The sequence below is a fragment of the Podarcis erhardii genome (genome assembly GCF_964252035.2).
Source record: "Podarcis erhardii genome assembly, chromosome: 2".
In the NCBI taxonomy this organism is placed as follows: Eukaryota; Metazoa; Chordata; class Lepidosauria; order Squamata; family Lacertidae; genus Podarcis; species Podarcis erhardii.
In genome coordinates, this window is record NC_138498.1 from 23727766 (window position 1) to 23749515 (window position 21750).

Here is a 21750-nt window from a genome sequence, read left to right on the forward strand (position 1 = left end):
GAAAATGAATTTCAATTAGGAAAAAGCGTGTAGAAGAGCAGTGGAATTTTAGAAGTACTCTACATTAGGACAGAAATTATGCAGGACAAATTCCTAAGATGAGGATGGGGAACTTGTTGCCTTCCAGATGATGTACGGTTACAACTCCTACCATCCCAGAATGTTGACCAGATATAGCACAATGTTTAAGTTCAAAGCAGAGCTAGAAAGTTTCACATAAAACGTGAGCAAAAGGAAACCACAGAGTGGAAAATGAGGGAGGATATTTTAAGATTATATTTCTGGAAAACCCCCCACTTAATTTTACTTCTGTGATGTAGTTCAAGTTGGGGTGCCTTAAAAAACTGGTGTAAATAATTGGTGGCGAATAATGGAATATGATTTTCACTTTAGTATTGGGAGAAGGACTGGACAAGGAAGATGACACTTTCCGTGCAGTGCTTTGCTGCATGCATCTTAAAGGGAAGCTGCAGATTGTATCGAACGCTCTTTCTAAATCACTGATGGGTGAATCACTGGTAGGTGACAATTGATTATCTCTAGTTTTTTGAACTAATATACTTTATCTAGCAACGAAGGGGCTATGTCAGTAACTTTCAGCACTAAATGATTTGTGCTGAGCCCTAGTGAATATATTAATGCATGCGGATGTTTATAGATAAAGTGAAACATGACTCCCAGTTATATCCACGACTCTGATTCAGCAGAGTTTGGCAGCTGTTGCATGTAACAAATACATTGGGTTGGATCCAGAGCTGCAGGAAATCCTTTATCCTTGTTTCTAGCATCTAAGATTATAAGTGTGTAAAGCATGTGAGAGGGCCACCTGAGTTTGCTTCTCCTTGTATTCTGGCTTCTGACTGGAAAGGTAATTGATTTGTAGCACTCAAGCAGCAACTTCACTAGCTGCCTCTGCCTGCTGCTGACAGACTGCTCAAGACTTGCATCCTGTGGTATTGCTTGCAGTGGCCAAATACTCATTCCCAGCTTTCACCAAGGAGTCTACAAAAATCTCTCCGCTGCTGCTAGGCCAGGCATAGGCAAACTCGGCCCTCCAGATGTTTTGGGACTACAATTCCCATCATCCCTGACCACTGGTCCTGTTAGCTAGGGATGATGAGAGTTGTAGTCCCAAAACTTCTGGAGGGCCAAGTTTGCCTATGCTTGTGCTAGGCCTTTTACTTCTGCCTTCTGACCTTCATCCACTTCTACGCTGAGTCTAGACTAGAGGATGGTGTCAGCCTTCAGTTTCTTTTGGTTTAAACTGCACTGGAGATGGTGAAATCCACATAGCCATGGCTCTTTCAGACATACTGACTTCCCTTGGATTTCTTACATAGCAGTATGTTAATAGGGTAATAAGTTAATAGGATCAATATTTTGACGAGTGATCCAAAGTATGTTAACATAAAATTAACTCAGTATAGGAAAGCAGTATAGGAAAGCTATAATGAAGTTCTGTTTTTTAAAAAATAAACAGCTGAAAGCCTTTTCTTGTTTAATTTTCTTTCAAAAGCCAGGGGTTCGGTTTTCTTTTGCAGGTGCTGATTCATTAGCAAGAGATAAATCCACAGTCTTAAAACTTTAACTTACACCTTAAAAAAAGAATTTGAATCAAACCGTTTATGTGTTTTATCTTATTTCTTTGGGTCCACTTATATTTGAAAGACTAAGGAAGTTTTCTTTTTTGTTCATAAATTTGACTCCTGTGAGCAGATTACATCAGGATTCATTGCTCTTTTGCTGATGTTTATGAAACACATTCTAGCAGGACACACAGGTTCAGGACACATGCATTGTCAAGTAAAGAAAGTGTGTTTGTTTTTAAAGCTATGGCTGATACAAACAATATTAAGCATACACTTTTTGTTATAACTGCACATAACCTTGCAAGATTTACTGATACCAGCTTAAAACATAACAGCTGTGCTAAAAAAGAAGTTAGAATCAAAGATAAAATCTGAAGACCAAAAAATTGCATGGATTGTCACATGTTTGTTATATACCGTATTTTTCGCTCTATAAGACACACGTTTTCCCTCCTAAAAAGTAAGGGAAAATGTGTGTGCGTCTTATGGAGGGAATGCAGGCTTCGCGGGCTATCCCAGAAGCCAGAACAGCGAGAGGGAGCGCTGCGCAGCGCTCCCTCTCGCTGTTTTGCTTCTGGCTTAGCTGCGCAAAGCCTCTGCAGGGCACGGGGAGCCTTAATCTCTATAAATTGCAATCCAATAGTCCCCAAGTGGGTGTCTTTGGGCCATAGGTGTAGATCTTCCTATCCATAGGCAGCACCAGAGGTTGCAGCCACAGAAACCTCTGTGGCTATCCCTCTTCTTCCATTAGTGCTCTGATGGTAGAGGCGAAAAACAAAGAGGTTTTCCAAGGGCATCTTGGGGCAGATCAGGAAAAGCACTTCCATTCCATTTGCACACTCCTGGAATGGGGTAAAAAGGACACCTGCCATGGACTTGACACCTTTCCTTTCCCATTGGAATCAATGTGAGAGGAGATGTTAAAGCTAATGGAAGAGTGATTTTTAAAAAAAGGAAAAACATGCCCCTGTTACATGGGCTTTGGATTAGGTGGTTTGTTTGCTTTTGATTCTCCACTCCTCTTTTGAATTGCCCTGTATTGATTGTTTTTATATGGGAAAGTTCTGTTTTGATCTCACTAGCATGGATGGATTAGCTGTTGGTATCTAGCATGCTTCCTTTACTAGGAAAGGATCTGGCAGCTCCTTTGGTCTGAGGTTTGCCTTTGAAGTACGTTGTACTTCAGTGGAAAGAAAAGGGGGGTAGAGTTGCACAGGGAAGTTAAGGCTCTGTTCCTCTCATATCAGGTTCACCAGGTAATACTGGCTAGACCAGCCTCCAGGTCTGTAGTTTTCAGCTGTCCTGGAGTATTAGTGTTATCAGTTGTTTTTAAGAGAGTCACTGCAGACATGTTTATGGTTGGAAAAGAAGGAAGGAATTTATAAGGAATAAAAAGAAACTCCTGCCCAACAGAATGGCTGTAGTAAAAGTGTTAGGACATACGTTCTGACCATATAATTTATCTCTCCATATTTTTAAGTTTTAAAATGTTTCCCATGCTTTAAAAAGTTTCCCATGGATTTTAAAATAATAATAGCATTTTTCCGTTTTGGACCCCTTGAAAAAGTCTGCCAGCACTTTCAGTGTACTGTATTTTCACTCAGTTTTAAACTGTCCTGTAGTGACCACAAATATGTAATATATGTTTTGTTATAAACAAGGCCACCGATAATCGTGGTCTGCCTTTTGCTGGAAATCTCAAGTGGGCATCTGTGAGAACAGGCTGCTGGACTAGATAAACTAATTGGCCTGATTCTGTAGGACTTTTATATGATACTGTCTTCTTATGGTCCAGTAGCTCTCAAAACTAGTTTTATTAACCTTGTAAACAATGGTTAAAAAAACAGTTTTTGCAGTTGACAAATGGACAGCATGTGATAATGTTCTTTCTTGGCAGAACGGGATGGTAACTAAAGATCTGACGAGGCTGAAAACACTTCTTGTTGAAATAGAGGTAAGACTATGTATGATACTGGAATAAATAAATATATTTCCTTTACAGAACTTTGGACTTTATGCGCTGAGTTTTATTAGCACAGTTTAACCAGCTTCACCCCCACCCTCTTTTAAAGCCTTCTACATGGTTGTTGATTTTCTTTATCCCTTTATATTTGTTTTCTGCTAAAAAAGACAGACCCAAGAAAGCCGAGAAATTGCTTTTTTGTGGTTTGTAATGTGATGGAGAACATTTTGTTTCTTCACCTGTAGTAAATGATTCCTTTTTCTAATATTAATCACCCACTGTTAGCCTATCTTTAGCCAGGGTCGGTCCCAAGATTCTGTAGGCCCTTGGACAACAGTGTATCAGCACCAAGCTTTTGGTATCTTGTTTGGCACTGCCCCTGCTCCGAAAACATCCTTCTTCCCTCTTTAGGCCACCCCTTCGTCTTCTAACCGAGGTTCCTCTCATTCAAGTAAAACTCTTCAGAGCTTTTCTATCACCCCACCACACATGATGCTTTCCAACTGGGCCAGTTACCACAATAATCAGGTGTAGGGTCATCAGATGTAGAGAAGTAGTCTGGTGTATTTTGCATTTGTGAAAGAGCCTTAGAGGCCCATTTCCCACATTCACTTTTGTTAAAGCCAGAGGTGATTTTTTTTAATCATTCCCACTGCTGCATGGTGAATATTTCTAATGAATGTAACCCTTGGTGGTGACAACTGCAACTATGTCAGGAAACCTGTTCTTCTCACACTTTTAACTTGGCATGGTAAGTCTCCAAGGAGGGGTGCATATTGTAAGAAATGTGTGCCACATGAAACATGACATCAAATTAGCTTGTAATGACTGTATTTCATCAAAATAAACATGGAAATTGGATCTATTTTTACATATGCTGCACAGTCTACCTACCCAAGGGAAGCTGTAAAAATGAATATTAAGTGTATAAGGGACTGATTCAGCCAACATTAAGCAAATTTAAACTCAATTGATTCCAATGGGGGAAAAAATAAGTTCTTATGTTTTCCTATGGCAAATGTTTTGCAACATGCCAAACAAAAAAAAATCACACAAAGACCTAAGCGTAAAAGATCTTTCTTAGTTGCTGCATTTTGCTTGAGAATAAACAGCCTGATTCCTAAACTTAGCTATTTTAAAATGGACCACTTCTCACTTGCATCCCCAGGGAGATTTTAAAAGGCTTCCAAGGTAAACTCAGAAATTTTCTATTTAGACAACGAAATGTGTCTCACACTCGTCCGCTTTTCCATCTCTGTTGAGACAATTCCCTCTATCTCTTACCACCTCCGTCATTTTCCCAAGGTTTTAGGGGAGTGAGAGACCAAAGAAGCAGATTTCTTTGCCTGTTTGTCCAAGCACTCCTTCCCACCAAAGATTATTTGGGTTAAAAGCAAATGATCATGATATGCTCCAGACTTAAACAGAGATGCTGCTTCTGTCCACACAAACTGGGCAAGGTCAACAGGTGGCGGAAAGCAGCGCTGAGGACGGGCAGTGACTGTTATCACTGTAGCAAAGGATAAAGCATCAAGTTGCAGGATCAGTGGCTGCTCTGATAAAACCAGCCCTCTGAAATGCATCACAGCAGTGAGTGTATGTAAGCACATGTGTGCTGCTACAGCTGCCGCCGCTGGTTATGGCTGCCTCCCTATCCAACCATCTAACAGTGCTAAGTAAAATGAACCGGGTTGATGGTGGAATCAGTGGTGGGTCCTTTTGATCCCCCGGGCATTTGGACCACCCTTACTGATCTCTGACACTAGTCCTGACTTTAGAAAGAATTAGGTTTCAAACTTACGCTAGTAGCACAAATAATTAACAGAATGAGCAGGTTTGGGAGCAATCCTAAAATATAGCTTAGTGTTAACATGACAGTGCTCCCTCACCTCTCAGCCATGAGGAGCTAACCAGAGTTTCCAGTTATTTCTGAATTTAAGGAAGCACTGGTTACTTTAAATTATGGTTAGTGAATGAACCAGGATTATAAACCTGGCCTGAACAAAACATGGTTTGAATCATAGTCTTGAAGCAGCAGGCTTAACATTTATTACCTTTATAAACCTAAATTTATATTTGTTCCCTCAAACAGTAAAACTGAAGTATATTTAATGTTTACATTTTTATAGTTAGTACTCAGAATGACACAGGCTTGCTGATCAGAAGGTCGGCGGTTCAAATCCCTGTGATGGGGTGAGCTCCCGTTGTTCAGTCCCAGCTCCTGCCCACCTAGCAGTTCGAAAGCACGTCAAAGTGCAAGTAGATAAATAGGTACCGCTCTGGCGGGAAGGTAAACGGCGTTTCCGTGCGCTGCTCTGTTTCACCAGAAGCAGCTTAGTCATGCTGGCCACTTGAACCGGAAGCTGTACTCCTTCTCCCTTGGCCAGTAAAGCGAGATGAGCGCCGCAACCCCAGAGTTGTCCGCGACTGAACCTAATGGTCAGGGGTTCCTTTACCTTTACCTTACTCAGAATGATACTTGAAATTAATTTTGATTTCTTTATTGATTGACTTAATGTGCTCAGCATTTTTTTTTTCTTTTTATGATTTCAGGCAGCAGTTGGAAAAGTGCCCTCAGTATACCATGTAGAAGAATTGGAGGAAGGTAAATAAAAATAGCTTTTGAAACTACCGAATGAGGGATTGCAATTGTCTGTCAATTGATGGCTAAACCGTGGCTATCTCACAATTTGGCATCAATTATTATAAAAGACTAGGAAGTGGCCTCTGATGTGATTTTTTAAACTAAGCATGAGGTTGTAATCAAGAGGCCCTGGATTGTAATAGGTTGGATCCAGAGATCCTCCCACCAAATGGGAAAGGCAGATGCTGACTTCCCTGCTCAGGTCTCTCCCTGCTTTGTTCTCTCCCTGTAAGGGAGGGCCCCCAGAAAATGCTCCAAGGGCACTGCTATGTGGGTGGACTGTGAGATGGGAGGGTGGGGGCTATGGAGAAGGGGGAGGTCACCAAAAATCGAGTAGTGACAACTGATTTTCTATCGTCTCCCCATTAGCCCTGAGACCCCATGTTGTATCCCGCCCCATTCAGCATTGTCCCTGAATCCTCAGCAAAGCATTTTGACAGAGTTTTCAGTGATAGCGGGGGAACGTGGTGGCAGCAAAGTCAAAGATTCTTCTGCAAAAGGGGAGAGATGGAAAGTGATCCAGCACAAGGACTCCTGTTATTAGACGCTCCCTCTGACCCACCTGCCACTAGATTCCACATTTCATATGTTTCTGCTGTTGAACAAGGGGCCGTTGGTTTTTCCTGCTTTCAAAGGAATGTAATTACAGCAGTACCTCTGGTTACGTACTTAATTCGTTCCGGAGGTCTGTTCTTAACCTGAAACTGTTCTTAACCTGAAGCACCACTTTAGCTAATGGGGCCTCCTGCTGCTGCCGCTCCGCCAGAGCACGATTTCTGTTCTCATCCTGAAGCAAAGTTCTTAACCTAAAGCATAATTTCTGGGTTAGTGGAGTCTATAAAATGAAGCATATGTAACCTGAAGCATATGTAACCCGAGGTACCACTGTATATGAATTGCATTAGGCTGCCTGTCGTTTGGCTCAGCACAAAATCGGTTATGAGACTGATACCTTAATAGCCCAAGTGTGTTTCCTGACACAACCAGAAAAATAACGTAGATATTGTATTTATGTGACAGGATCTCAGGATGGCTGGCAATTTCGACCCCCGCCCAGGGGAGTCACAAGTAGTGAGGAGTACACACTATGCAGAAGGTAAAGTGATACTTGTTTCAACATCTCTCAGTATTTATCAGCATAGTTAAAAGATATCAAAACTAGAGAAACATATAGAATAGAAACACACGGTTAAAAGGGTGACACCTATTGTAACTTCGTCATTACTATTTCCATTACTATTTTGGCAGTATATCTAAGATGATTTGACAGGTAATTAATATTTTATATGATTTATAGGAGAAATTGTTTTCATTTTGACATTTTCAAAACAATTGAATAGACAATGCTACTCCCTTTAAATACTTTATTGGTAAATTGTTTAAAGGGCTTTTAATTGGTCAGCCCAAATGTTTGAATGCAAGGGCTAAGCAATCAGCAGCATTGCAGTGCCACCTAGAGACATAGGGTGTGACCCCAACGGGGCTGCTCCAAAATAAATGGTTTATAAAATGTGCATCCAGATGGTAGGCAATGATAAAGAAATTCCTATGTCGAGAAACATAGGACGCTGGTGGTGCTGTGGGTTAAACCACAGAGCCTAGGACTTGCCAATCAGAAGGTTGGTGGTTCGAATCCCCACGACGGGGTGAGCTCCCGTTGCTTGGTCCCTGCTCCTGCCAACCTAGTAGTTTGAAAGCACATCAAAGTGCAAGTAGATAAATAGGTATCGCTCCGGCGGGAAGGTAAACGGCGTTTCCGTGTGCTGCTCTGGTTCGCCAGAAGCGGCTTAGTCATGCTGGCCACATGACCTGGAAGCTGTATGCCAGCTCCCTCGGCCAATAAAGCAAGACGAGCGCTGCAACCCCAGAGTCGGCCACGACTGGACCTAATGGTCAGGGGTCCCTTTACCTTTACTTTATGTTGAGAAAAGTAGTCACGTAAAAAATGCAGAGAAACCCATTGGTGGTGAGTGGCAAGGATGTAAATGTTTGATTTGTGCCTTGCCAGATGTTTCTGTTGTACTAACATGAACCTGAAGTAAACAGAAAGGACCACTTGGTGTCACTATCATTCAAGAAAACAGGAGAGATAATGTACTGAGATATACATCCTTTAAAGAAATACCTATTGTGCTACTTGCTTAGCAAATCTACTCAGAATGTTCTTTGAATAGTGATGTTGCATAGTTCTTTGCAATTTGTCAGAGAGCTGATGCAAGAAATGATTTTGTTCAACATGCTTACCTGTTATCTGGCTCCTTTAGAACTCCCCTTAAGTGTCCAGATGCCTTTTTTAAGTATGCCTATTGGTTTGGGCATGCCTTCATTTGCTTTAACCAGCAGGCCCTTATGCCATGCCAGAAATTACTTTTTTGTGTTTTTTATAATATTTTTTATTTGGTTTTACAAATATAAATGTATAACAATCCAAATTACATATCCATATTTTGAGATTTCTCCAAATCTCTGGATTTCCCACCTTCCCCTCCATGGGTCAGATTGTTGTTGTTGTTGTTTAGTCGTTTAGTTGTGTCCGACTCTTCGTGACCCCATGGACCAGAACATGCCAGGCACCCCTGTCTTTGGGTCAGATTTCACACCCTCTCAACTGCATATTATTTCATAATCCATATTTTATATCTTTCCATATAGTCCATGATATTCTCTACATTACAAGTGTTATTAAAATCCTGCTAACTCTGACTCCCTCGGCCTGTAAAGCAAGATGAGTGCTGCAGCCCCAGCATCATCCACGACTGGACTTTTGTCAGGGGTCCGTTTACCTTTAATGTTTTCGTATGCTTACCCGTGGTCTCCTAGATAGATTATACATTTCCCACATTCTTTGTTGAAGTTTTGTTCTTCTTGTTTTCTGAGCCTTTCATTCAGTTTTGCCATATCGGCATAGTCCAACAGCTTGATTTGCCATTTCTCTCTGGTAGGGACTTTGTCTTCTTTCCATCTCTGGGCTAGTAGCATCTGTGGGGCTGTTGTTGCATACATGAAAAGTCTTTTCTCTTCATTTGGGATGTTGGCACCTACAATTCCTAGTAAAACAGCTTCTGGTTTGTTTGTTTTTAACATTTTTTTCAATTCATTATATATCATTTCCCAAAATGCTTTTATAACCTTACATGTCCACCACATGTACGTTTACATTTCCAGCATGTAATTGTACTTATCTTAAGCATTCTTGCTAACTTACTAAGAGTCAAATACCACCAGTACATCATTTTCATATTTTTTTTTATTGTACAACATGCCAAGAATTTCAAATCAGTTTTCCATAACCTTTCCCAATCTGAAAGCTGAATATTATGCCCCAGATCCCTTGCCCAGTGTATCATTACAGATTTGACCTGTTCATCTTTTGAATACCATTCCAAAAGCAGTCTATACATTTTAGACAGTAATTACTTTTGAATGTCCCTCTGTTTCGAAAGCCACAAAACGTTGGTGGCAGATGCTGTTCAAGGAACCTTGGCTCAGACCCTTCTTGGGTACATGGAACTAGTTATGAATGGGGAAAACAAACAAAAAACAACCTTTTATTTTAAATTTTAAGGGTTGATTGTCCTTTCTATTTTGTGTAGGTTTTTAGAGCAAGGAATCTGCAGGTATGGTGCACAGTGTACTTCAGCACATTCCCAGGAAGAGCTAACAGAATGGCAGAAACGATACGCATCCCGCTTGATAAGGTTGAAACAGCAGAAGGAAAACAAGCAATGTTTAGGCAGTTACATGGAATCCCTGATCGAGAAATGGATGAACTCATTGTCTCCTGAGAAAGTGGTAAGGGGGCGGGACAAATGTTATTTTGTAAAGCGTTTATAAAACCCTCAACATAAAAACAATATAATTAAAACAAAAATACTACATAAAACCAGTAAAACAGTAGTACAGGTGACAACCGTTTTGCACACGTCCAGTTGATGTGCAACTGCTGACACGTGCATCATTTTTGGCCATGGAAGGGGATGGGGATAGAATGGACTTACATGTGACCACTGACGTGCGCTATTACCCTTTATGCAACCCCCGCGCAAACGGGGAGTTGCCTGTGTAAGAGTGTATGAAAAGAGTGACTCAACTCACCATGGTGGCAGATGATTTTATCCCCAAAGTGATGGGCAAGCTTGTTACTGGCAGCTCTATCTCAATATTCTTATTTCAAACGAATAGAAGAGCCTGATTTTGGCGCTCTCTACTACACCTGCTTGGTTAATTAATTCACTCACCCAGTACCAATCAAAAATATGTAACTATTTTTATGTTAATTAAAAAACAATACAGTGGTGCCTCGCAAGACAAAAATAATCCATTCCGCGAGTCTCTTCGTCTAGCGGTTTTTTCGTCTTGCGAAGCAACCCTATTAGTGGCTTAGCGGCTTAGAAAAAGGGGGGAAAGTGAAAAAAATCACAAGGCTCGCAAGACGTTTTCATCTTATGAAGCAAGCCCATAGGGAAATTTGTCTTGCGAAGCGCATCGAAAAACGAAAAACCCTTTCTAGCGGGTTTTTCGTCTTGCGAGGCATTCGTCTTGCGGGGCACCACTGTACCAAGTGATCCTCATTTCTGCAATTAAGAAGAGTTTATGGCTGCAATCCTATGCCTACTTCAGGGTAAGCTGGAGGAAGTTGCTGCTGTCTTTGTGGTTTGTTTCAAATTCATGGTGATGAGAACTGAGTTCTTCCTCGGGGTGTATGTGTGTTTAAATATAAACAAAGCAATAGGTATTGCAATTTATGACTTCAGCTTTTGGTTAAAATGGTCATTCACAGGTGGGCCATTCCTTTTGTGGAATGGTCCTTAATTAAAGAGTTATTTTTCAACCCTAGTGTTGTTACCCTATGTGATGCCTTTTCCTTTCTTTAGCTTAGTGAGTGCCTAGATGGCGTGAGAGTTGAACATAGCCCTGAACTGTCAGTTACTGTCACCACCAAAAAATCACAACAGATGTGGACGTTTGCTCTGACATGTAAGGTAGGATCTTTTTTTTTTTTTGTACTTTGAAAGTATCGCTTGCCCTTAATAAGTTTGCATTTAAAAATTTCAGCACCTTCTCTTGTCGTAATGCACACATTCACATGGAGGGGGGGGGTATGCCATGTTAATGAAGAATCTGCACATTCTGTGACTATTGTAGTGCTAAAAGCATGTACGTAAGTATTCAGATTCCTGCCAACCCAGCAGTTCGAAAGCACATCAAAGTGCAAGTAAATAAATAGGTACCACTCCAGCGGGAAGGTAAACGGCGTTTCCGTGCGCTGCTCTGGTTCGCCAGAAGCGGCTTAGTCATGCTAGCCACATGACCCGGAAGCTGTCTGCGGACAAATGAAGGCTCCCTTGGCCAATAAAGCGAGATGAGCACTGCAACCCCAGAGTCGGTCATGACTGGACCTAATGGTCAGGGGTCCCTTTGCCTTTACTTTAAGTATGCAAATATGCAACTATGTATATACTGGGGATAACATTATCTGTTCTGGTTGCAAAATGTGCTGATCCCACCTTTTCCTCAGCCTTAACATTTATCATTTTGTTGTTTCTGCCACTGAGTCAGATAAGGCTGGGAAAGGAAAGTTAGGTTTTGTGGAGTAGTGGAACTTTGTCGATATTGTAGGAACAAAGCAGAGATGAGGGTTGAGAGCTGGTTCAGTGCAGGGCCTGAGAGTGTGAGTCTGAGTTCAAGCCTCACATTAGCAATGAACTGAGAAGGTAGTCTTGGACAAACTTGTTTCTTAGCCTCTGTTCCACATTTCTAATGTAGAGATCATTATAGTGGCCCATGGCCATTAGTGTTTACAAGGCTTAGGATTAGTGTTACAAGGCTTACTTACACGGTGTCTCCACCTTCATCGTTTTGCCCGGACACAGAGGTCCAGCACCGAGGGCCTTCTGGCAGTTCCCTCACTGCGAGAAGCCAAGTTACAGGGAACTAGGTAGAGGGCCTTCTCGGTAGTGGCGCCCGCCCTGTGGAACGCCCTCCCACCAGATGTCAAAGAGAAAAACAACTACCAAACTTTTAGAAGACATCTAAAGGCAGCCCTGTTTAGGGAAGCTTTTAATGTTTAATAGGTTATTGTATTTTAGTGTTTTGTTGGAAGCCGCCCAGAGTGGCTATGGGAACCCAGCCAGATGGGCGGGGTATAAATAAATAATAATAATAATAATAATTATTATTGACTATTGTATGTCAAGCACTTAAGAACAGTAGAAAATGCTATACAAATGGGATGTATTATTAAAGGCAGTCGTTCTAAGCATTTATATCCCACCCCAGTTAATAAATAAAAAGTATCCAAACTTTAGTTCTTTGGGTCTTTAATTCCTGTTTTGTTTTGTTTTTAAAAAAGAAAAGTTTTTTTTAAAAAATTGGCAGAAGTGAGAGCTGGTGTGGCCTAATGTTTAGAGCGTTGGATCTGGGAGATCAGGGTTCAAATCCACACTCCACCATGAAGCTCATTGGGTGCCCTTGGGCTGGTCACAATCTCTTAGCCTAACCTATTTCACAGGGCTGTTGTGAAGATGAAAGGGGGTGAAGGAGAGCCACGTACACCACCTTGATAATCCTTGGAAGATAGAGGTGGCATATAAGTTTGATAGATAGATAGATAGATAGATAGATAGATAGATAGATAGATATTAAAAAGTGACGGCAAGGGTTTGGGATGCCACATTCTGACCTTTGTCTTATCAAAGTTCATCCAATCTTCATACTTAAAAAAAGCGCGCGCACACCAGTTATTTATACACTTTTGTTGTTCTCCTATAGCCTGCAAGAATGCTGTATCGGGTGGCATTGCTTTATGATGCGCATCGTCCTCATTTCAGTATCACAGCAATATCTGCAGGAGATAGCACTACCCAGGTATCGCAAGCAGTCCCAGAAAACTGCCAGGAATGGATAGGAGGAAAGATGGCCCAGAATGGAATAGATCACTCGGTGTACAAAATCAGCATAGCCTTTAGCACAGAAATCTTTGGGACATTTCGCCAAACTGTGGTATTTGATTTTGGAACCGAACCAGTTTTGATGCAACGAGTGATGATTGATGCTGCTTCAACAGAAGGTATTGTTTGCATGGTTTTGTTAACAAACTCATTTGTTGTTAATTTTGCTACATATTTTTTGTTGTTGTAAATTGCCTGGATGATATATGTGGCTGTAGTATTGTTGCACTCACATTCCTAACTCTGAAAAGTCTCAGAACTTTCCTTCTCTACATATGTAGCTCTCTCTTTTAACCAAAGCTGTGATCTTGCTGTAATCTTCTCTTTCAGATGCCTGTTATATTTTACCATATCATTAGGGCAGAGAAATAAAAACATTTTCCTTTTAGCTGTCTCTAATGTGTAGAGAAATATATAGTGGGATTGAAATAATGATCTTTAGGTTATGTGTTTAAGCCATTAAAAGTGTATGTGTGTCTTGTCAAAATAGCACTAAAAACAGAGTACAAAGCACAGAAAAAAATGAGAACTTATTGAACTAAAACTTAAAGATAATACAAAAGCCATAGCCAGATAAATAATAAATACTAATAATATATTTTATTTATATCCCGCCCTCTCCAGCCAAAGCTGGGCTCAGGATGGCTAACAACACTAAAATAGTGCAACATTCTAAAAACATTATAAAAATTAATTAAAATCAAATTGATGGCAACCATTAGCTAAAGTTCTGTAAAGATTGCCAAAGGAGGGAGTCAGGCTGCGCCCTGACCAAAGGCCTGGTGGAACAGCTCTGTCTTGCAGGCCCTGCGGAAAGATGTCAAGTCCTGCAGGGCCCTTGTCTCTTGTGACAGAGCGTTCCACCAGGTTGGAGCTGCAGCCGAAAAAGCCCTGGCTCTAGTTGAGGCCAGCCTAACCTCTCTGTGGCCTGAGACCTTAAGGATGTTTTTATTTGAAGACCGTAAGTTCCTCTGTGGGACATACCAGGAGAGGCGGTCCCGTAGGTACGAGGGTCCTAGGCCGTATAGGGCTTTGAAGGTTAAAACCAGCACCTTAAACCTGATCCTGTACTCCACCGGGAGCCAGTGCAGCTGGTTATAGCACTGGGTGAATGTGATCTCGCAGTGAGGACCCCGTAAGGAGCAGTAGCTAAAAACACTGAGCCCTGTACAGTGAGCTAGAGGGAAATGCCTTTTAAGAATACTAAAGCTTTTATCAGCTTCCTAAATGACAGTAAGGAACTCATTGGAGCTCCTAATTTGACAAGCAGAGGTTCACACTGTAAGAAAGAGCCAGGCAATTCTCTTGAGAAAACACTTTCAGGCAGATGTGGCCTTCAGCCATGTCAGAGAAAATCAACCACAGGGCAAAACAGCACAGGCCAACTTTATTGTAATGTCAGCAGTAAATACCCTCAAATTAATTATAAAACAAAACCACATCATATAACCATCAGCAGTCAGTAACATCAGTGTTAGTAACTGGTCAGACCTGAATACCTGGCAGAGTACAACAGTAACAACAAAGTATTTAGCAGTTTTCCTGAACGTCCATAGGGGTTATGCATAGCAGAATTCTTTGGAGATAAGAGTTCCACAAGTGTGCTGTCATCATGGAAAAGGGCCTGGTATGTGGGCCAAAGTACGTGTTACAGTGGAGCCTCATGTAATGTTAGCCTAACAGCTGTTAACCCACTGTAAAATGTATTTAGAAAGCAATTTTTTAAAGTAGAGAAGAGGTGTGTTTAAATTTGTATCCATCTACTGTATTTACCCTGAAAGTCCCCCAACCCTTTGGTTTTTCATACCTGTCTGCGTGAATAACATGTGCCTGAGATGCAGGTAAAAGTGGCAGGAGGGAGGAAAGCTTCAAGGAAAAAACTGATGGGGAGCAGAAAGGCTGTGGCCCCTCACTGTTTCTCCATGTCAAATCACTTTTCCTCAAGTACTACTATGACTTCTTCCTCCTTCATCATTCCACCTCCATCATCATTATCAACTCTTGGCTGTTTAAAATAAAATTTGTAATAGTAAAATGATCACTGGGCTATCATAAAAAATGCCTGCAGATTAGTTTGGCCCTCCTTCATCATTAGTCTGGTAGAAGTTAAGGAAGGCACATACAATAAGGGCTTTCTGGATTATCTTAAGCCACGGAGTGAGACACTTTGTACAAGAACCTGCATTTTCTGGTACGTAGATGCAAAGCAATTTGAGCTACTTAAAGGTTTAGTCTTGAACCTTTAAGAAAAAGGTTGGATTGCTGCAGTATCTTTCTTGGACTGCTAAGAAAAAAAATGTAGCTAATAAAGTACATTCTGAATTTTTTTTGACAGAAATCTATATAACATTGGTGATCTTTCAAAGCATATTTCAATCATAGATGTCCTTTGACTTCAGTGACATTTGACTTATGCCTTGAACACACTTATCTTGCTACATGTGTAGAAAGGGATTAAAAGTATAAGGATGTTTTAAAAACCCATAAGTTTATCCATGTAACCCAAAAAGTATTGATTATTTTGGAATGTGTGTTAGCAGGTAGTATCTTTTGCAGGTGAAATGGAGGCAATGGACAAAACAGAAGGCTCAGATCTCAGCTAGTCACCAGTTGTGCAAAAAATAGCAAAAAATAGAGAAGTCATTATTAGTTTCACATGCCACGTTACGGCTGAACTGCATGTTGCCATGACTATAGCGTTCTTCGTATAATATGGGTCTGTGTGCGCCTCGGTTGCAAATGGCAAAGCAAGGTTTCATATTCTTCCTTAGAAAGGATGTCAACAATTTTTCATGTGTATAGGAAAAAGGAAAAAGTGAGTGGGGACTGAATTTGTTTGATTTATGAGGAAAGATGAAAAGAGGTATCTGTCTGCTACTTAGTAAAAACTACTACCAGTAAAGGTGGGGGAGTTTGTTATTGACAGAGATCTAAAAAAACAAATACCAGGCAAGAGATGCAGGCAGGAAAAAAAAAAATATCTAGTGTGAGCAGTGATATAGATCTAGCAAAAGAAAGACTGACAGGATCAAATGCTAGGATCATTGTGCCAGTGTAGTTCTCTCAGTCAAGGTGCTGTACTGCAGCAACAGTTCCAGATAGTGGTGTGCTGTACAAGGTCTTGCATGAATCATTTGTGGACAAAGGAATTGCATGGCAAGGGCAGAATGAAGCAATGACAACATTAGTTGCAGTTCTTTTCATGTTAACTGGATTAGGCACATTCTTCTCCCTTTTTTGCGTACATGCACTTAGCATTTACTAACTCAAATCTATGTTAATATCATAGCTTATTGTCTAGATTCCCAGCCTTTCTCAACCTGTGGGTCCCCAGATGTTGTTGAACTACAACTCCCATCACCCCTAGCTAGCAAGGGCAGAGCTCAGGGATGATGGGAGTTGTAGTCCAACAATATCTGGGGACTCACAGGTTGAGAACCGCTGGTAGACATTGCCCCACAGGACACAGATACATAAGTGGTGGCACGGTGTCACACACACATGGATCCCATCCACAAACCTCGCTCTTATCAGTGACTGTAGACTAGGAAAAGAAAGGTAGATGATGAATGCTGACTATTTTGGACTGATGAAGCTACAACCCTTTGCAGGCACCCTAGGATTGGCCTATGCATTTTCAGAAGTAGGATCTCATTGAAGCTGATGACATTTCTTGTGGAACCGGACCCATTTTTGTTTGTGACATTTGAAAACAACCAAGTGTTTAAAATCAATCAGTTTTAATCATGAATGTTTGGTAGTGTGTTACACTGTAAGCCCCAGTGAATTTGGTAGGAGTTCTGAGTAGACATTGTTAGGATTGCACTGCTAGCCTTCTTTGCTTGGGAACATTTTCTTCTCCTTATAAATTTCTTTATAGGTACTGTAACCATATTGCCTGCCTTAGAGCTCCAGCAGCTCAATTTTTAGAGAATCATGCTGATCCCAGATATATTTAAATAATGAGTGTTTATGTTACAGAGTGGCTCAGAGATTTCTAACCTTCTTTCTCTGATGCGTATTTCAAAGACGTTAGGATGCTGCAGCAAATGTTTTCCAGATATGGAAGCTGTTTGCTTGGAACTGATATTAAATTGTTATCCTGCCTTTTTTACCTTTACTGTATATGTCTATCTTCCTGTCCATATCATACCATCTTAATTATTTTTCCCATCTCTTTTCTGCTCCAAAATATGGTAGTGTCGCCGCCTAGATAAGACCAAGATATTATGCCGAAAATCCCAGAGTAAAACTCATTTTCTTAAGTTGGAGACAGATAACTGAAGAATATGTTCTTTGCATGTTGTGGATGAATGAGATCATCACTTCCTTACTGTATTTTTAATCCAGGCAACAGGAATATTTAAGTCTCCACCTCCCAAGTAGTTTGCTTAGTTGTAAATTCCAATTTGAGTTATTTGAGTTGAGTTGAAACATGAAGGGGAGGAGAAACGAACCATCAATCCTTGTTTTACAGACCTAGTCTGGTATGTTTTTCAGGATAACTTGTTAATTTTACATTCTTCCAGAGCTTCAGAGCTGGCTAGTTTCACAATGGAAATAGTTTCCTGCAGAAGGCTGAAGGAAAATAAAAGCTGCACACAATGTTGATTGTATGCTTGATTTTGTTTCAGTTTTTGAATATTGCTCTCTTTCCTCTCTGTTTAGAGCACAATGTTTTGTTCTTGCTTCCTTCGTTTTTGCCATCTTATTCATGGCTTATGTACCATGAATTGTGGCATGTCAAACTACCCTTGACTTGCACTGAGGCATGGCCTTTAAAATCATTGTGATGAGCAGCACTAATTATTCATCTAAGTGAAACCTTTGTGTATTCTGAATCTGGGTTGGCTAGAGCTGCAGGTGTTTTCTTGCTCATCCTGTTCTTTATTTATGTACAATAGATTTAAATCTCCAGCATCGCTGGAGCAAAGATGTGAAGCAAATGCCATAGTTCATGAATTGCTCTTTCTAGATTATCTGAATACTTACAGCCCAAAGCAGGAAGACTGAATACGCTGTATAGTTGTTGCAATGCAAATAACTATTCAATGTGAATTAAATTGTTTTCAGAGTGAATCACTGTGGTCTTTTAGGAAATGTTATTTGATCTTCATGTAAAAAGGTGCCTAACCAGAGCCATCATGCCAGTAAACTGTGTATGTTTGCCTTTACTGTCTTTAAACAAACAAACAAAACAAATCCTCAAACTCAAAATGTAACCCACAATTTCCCCCCAAGGTTGAATCAATTTATCTTCTAAAAGTTCCCTGTCCATCTTAATTTCAGCTGGCAAGAATTCTCAATACTAGTTAAAACAGATCAAGGAGCAACAACTACAGCACAAAAGCATAGGAATATATAAAAAGACCACAAAATAGGCATATTGCAGTCTTCCTTGCCTGTGACAATGGAGTGGTATTTACTTTTTTCTTAAGGAAGGGGTAAGAGATTAACAAAGCAGAAATGGGTACATACATACAGCTTACAGACCTAAATTTGCTGCTACTCCTCTGGTGCTGGCTGAACTTTTCTGAATATCTTTACTTTTGAAAGCTCATTTTAAAGAATGTATCTTCTATATTAGTCGTATTCTCCTTTAATAAACAAAGAGCACCCACTACCATGTCTAAGATGCAAATGATGTTACCAGTGGGTACAAGCAGTTTTACTAGCTGTGAAATTTTCTTGAAGGGACAAATCATGTCACTTAGGCATCTAGCATAAATCATGTATGTTGTCTCTCTCATCTTACATGTATATGTTTTTGTGACATATTCATGAGGTGTCACAAACTTCGTAATAGTACCCATTTACCCATTTATGTGAGACTAAAGTATCCAGTTATTATCTTTCTCAATTTATCCCTCTGCATCTAGATCTTGAATACCGGATGAATGCACGACAACAATTACTAACTACAGCCAAACGTTGGGATTCCACTTCTAAGACTATTGTAGAATTTGAGCCAAATGATACTACTGAATTGGATAAGAGCCTTCTGATTAGATACCAAATTCCTCTGTCTGCTGACCAGTTATTTACACAGTCTGTCTTGGATAAATCATTGACCAAGAGTAACTATCAGTCACGATTGCATGATCTCCTTTATATTGAAGAAATAGCGCAATATAAAGAAGTCAGCAAGTAAGTAATGTTTCTACTAAAACTTGTCAATTGATCAATACTGCTACTTTATTTGACATTACAGATCATTGCTTTCTTACTCCTGCTAACCATTGAGTACTGCAGCTTGGGGAAATTCTCCCATAGTCAAGAGAATTGCATTTTATGATACAGCTATGTTTAAGATGTTTTTTGGAGGTAGGTTATCCTCATTGAGTAAACTTTTCCAACCCCCACACCTGCTACATGACTCCAAATATCTGAGCAGTGCATTGAGCTTTCTGGAAGATCAAATGGTGCCTTTAAATATATATATATCATTATCTTATGAAATAATGGTAAATGGTAAAGGACCCCTGGACAGTTAAGTCCAGTCTATGGGGTGCAGTGCTCATCTCACTTTAGGTTGAAGGAGCCGGCATTTGTGCACAGACAGCTTTCCGGGTCATGGGGCCAGCATGACTAAACAGTTTCTGGCACAATGGAACACCGTGACAGAAAACAGAGCGCACGGAAACACCATTTACCTTCCCACTGCAGCCGTACCTATTTATCTACTTGCACTGGTATGCTTTCAAGCTGCTAGGTTGGCAGAAGCTGGGGCAGAGCAACAGGAGCTCATCCTGTCATTCAAATTTGAACTGCCTACCTTCCGATCGGCAAGCCCAAAAGGCTCAGTGGTTTAGACCACAGCACCACCTGTGTCCCTATATCTTATCAAATGCGACACATTAACATGGCATTTTCTTTGATTTCTTTTACATGGAAAAATGGGATTCAGAACTACAGTCACACTTCTGTCTCTCTGTGTGTATTATAATGCATTGGACTTGCTTAGGGAACATTTTGATTAGCCTGTTCAGTCAGAATGACATACTTCCAAAGATCATTCATGAATGGGAATCTTCACATGAAGTCAATCTGGTTAATCAGTCACTTAGTATGGGCTCCAAGACGACGAGTTCTCATTCATTATGCATTTTAGTGGCTACTGGTACTATTTATGTTCCAATGCCTAAATACAATTAAGTTGTGGGGGGAAATTCCAGTATTATTGCACAGAGCATTATGTTAGAACGATAACCTATCCAAATAAATGGAGAAAGTTTTTTTACCGTCTCGCTAGCTGCATGATTAAAAATGTAACCACTGCATTCTCTCAGATGTGCTGTGCTGGAGCTTCTCCCTAATTTGCTTCACTGACTCAGTTACTGACTTGTGCTCACTGTACATTTTTTCTAGCATCTAGAAAAAATATTTTATCACAGTTCACACAAGACGCAAGCCAAATATTTTAAGGAACACAGAGGCCATTTCTTCCTCTCACTATCTGCGGATTATATCTCAGTAAAGAATAAATTATATTGAGCTTAAATTTATAGGATGAAGGGCCTCAGAAGTAATTGTTCTGTTTTTTTGTTAATGTGATTTTATGAGCAGGCATGAAAGTATGCCAGTTAGGATTGCATTTCTGAGTAATTGAACAACAGACCCTTAAGTGTCAGAGTGAAAGCAGCTACTCTAAAATTCAACCAAATGATTCAAAATATATGAGCAATACAGAATGTAGAGGATTTCTGATCAAATATTTGGGAGAGAAGCTAAGGTTTGCATCCAGTGAAGTAGTCCCATTTGTTCAAGGACTTCTGCTTATGCAACAGAACTTACTCCTTGCACCCTCCCAATCTGTTCTGGGTTTCACCCCAACTCTGGAAAATTTCTTTTCAGGAGGGTCCACAGAAAAAGGAGAGGGAGAGGAAGCTCTGTTGCCCAGAACTTCTGTCACACAGAAGCTCTTGTGTGAATGGTATGACTGTTGGATACAGTCCTCAACTGGCTTAATCTAAGACATATTTATGCAGTATAGTTGGAGCCACTGATGGATACAGTATTGGAATTATTCTAAACTAATTGTGTATTTTGTTTAACAAGGTGGTGCCATTTAGTTTCAGCTCCAGTGTGCTCAGTTTCCAATATTCACTCCCTTGTTTCCCTTCCCTAGTTGATCACTGTATTTAAAAATTATCTATGAAGAGGGAGCACCCGCTGTTCTGAAAATGCCAAAATTATATGTTTATGGCTTATATAGCATGCTTCATTCACTCAGGCAGACAAATCTAAGGGCTCTAAAAACAATGTATCCTCTGCTATTTTCCTGTTCTTATTTATAGCATTCCTGAGTTGTATTGTACAGTGGAACCTCAGTTTTCGAATGTAATCTGCTCCAGAATACCGTTCGACTTCTGAAACATCTTGAAAACTGAAAACTGAAAGTGGAAGCCTCAATTCAATAGGGAAACTCAAAATGAAAGCCGTGTAGCATGTTCAGCTTCCAAAAATCATTCGAAAACCTAAGCAGTTACTTCTGGGATTTCAGCATTCGGGTTCCGAAACGTTCATTAACGGAGACGTTCGAGAACCGAGGTTCCACTGTATTCTAAAGGACAGCTTACAGGTACATATTTGTACCTATAAGTT

The 21750-nt window shown here is 40.4% G+C and overlaps 1 protein-coding gene across 3 annotated transcripts in view; it reads left to right on the plus strand.

The window, feature by feature from the left end:
- The window catches only part of HELZ (helicase with zinc finger), a 122547-nt gene that overhangs the window by 32442 nt on the left and 68355 nt on the right, over nt 1-21750 (plus strand). For all 3 annotated transcript variants that reach the window (XM_081849492.1, XM_081849491.1, XM_081849493.1), the window contains 8 exons: nt 394-518; nt 3487-3543; nt 6106-6157; nt 7217-7292; nt 9790-9988; nt 11071-11178; nt 12968-13265; nt 19026-19293. In XM_081849492.1, coding sequence (XP_081705618.1) covers nt 394-518; nt 3487-3543; nt 6106-6157; nt 7217-7292; nt 9790-9988; nt 11071-11178; nt 12968-13265; nt 19026-19293 — 1183 coding nt within the window. The remainder of the gene's footprint in view (nt 1-393; nt 519-3486; nt 3544-6105; nt 6158-7216; nt 7293-9789; nt 9989-11070; nt 11179-12967; nt 13266-19025; nt 19294-21750) is intronic.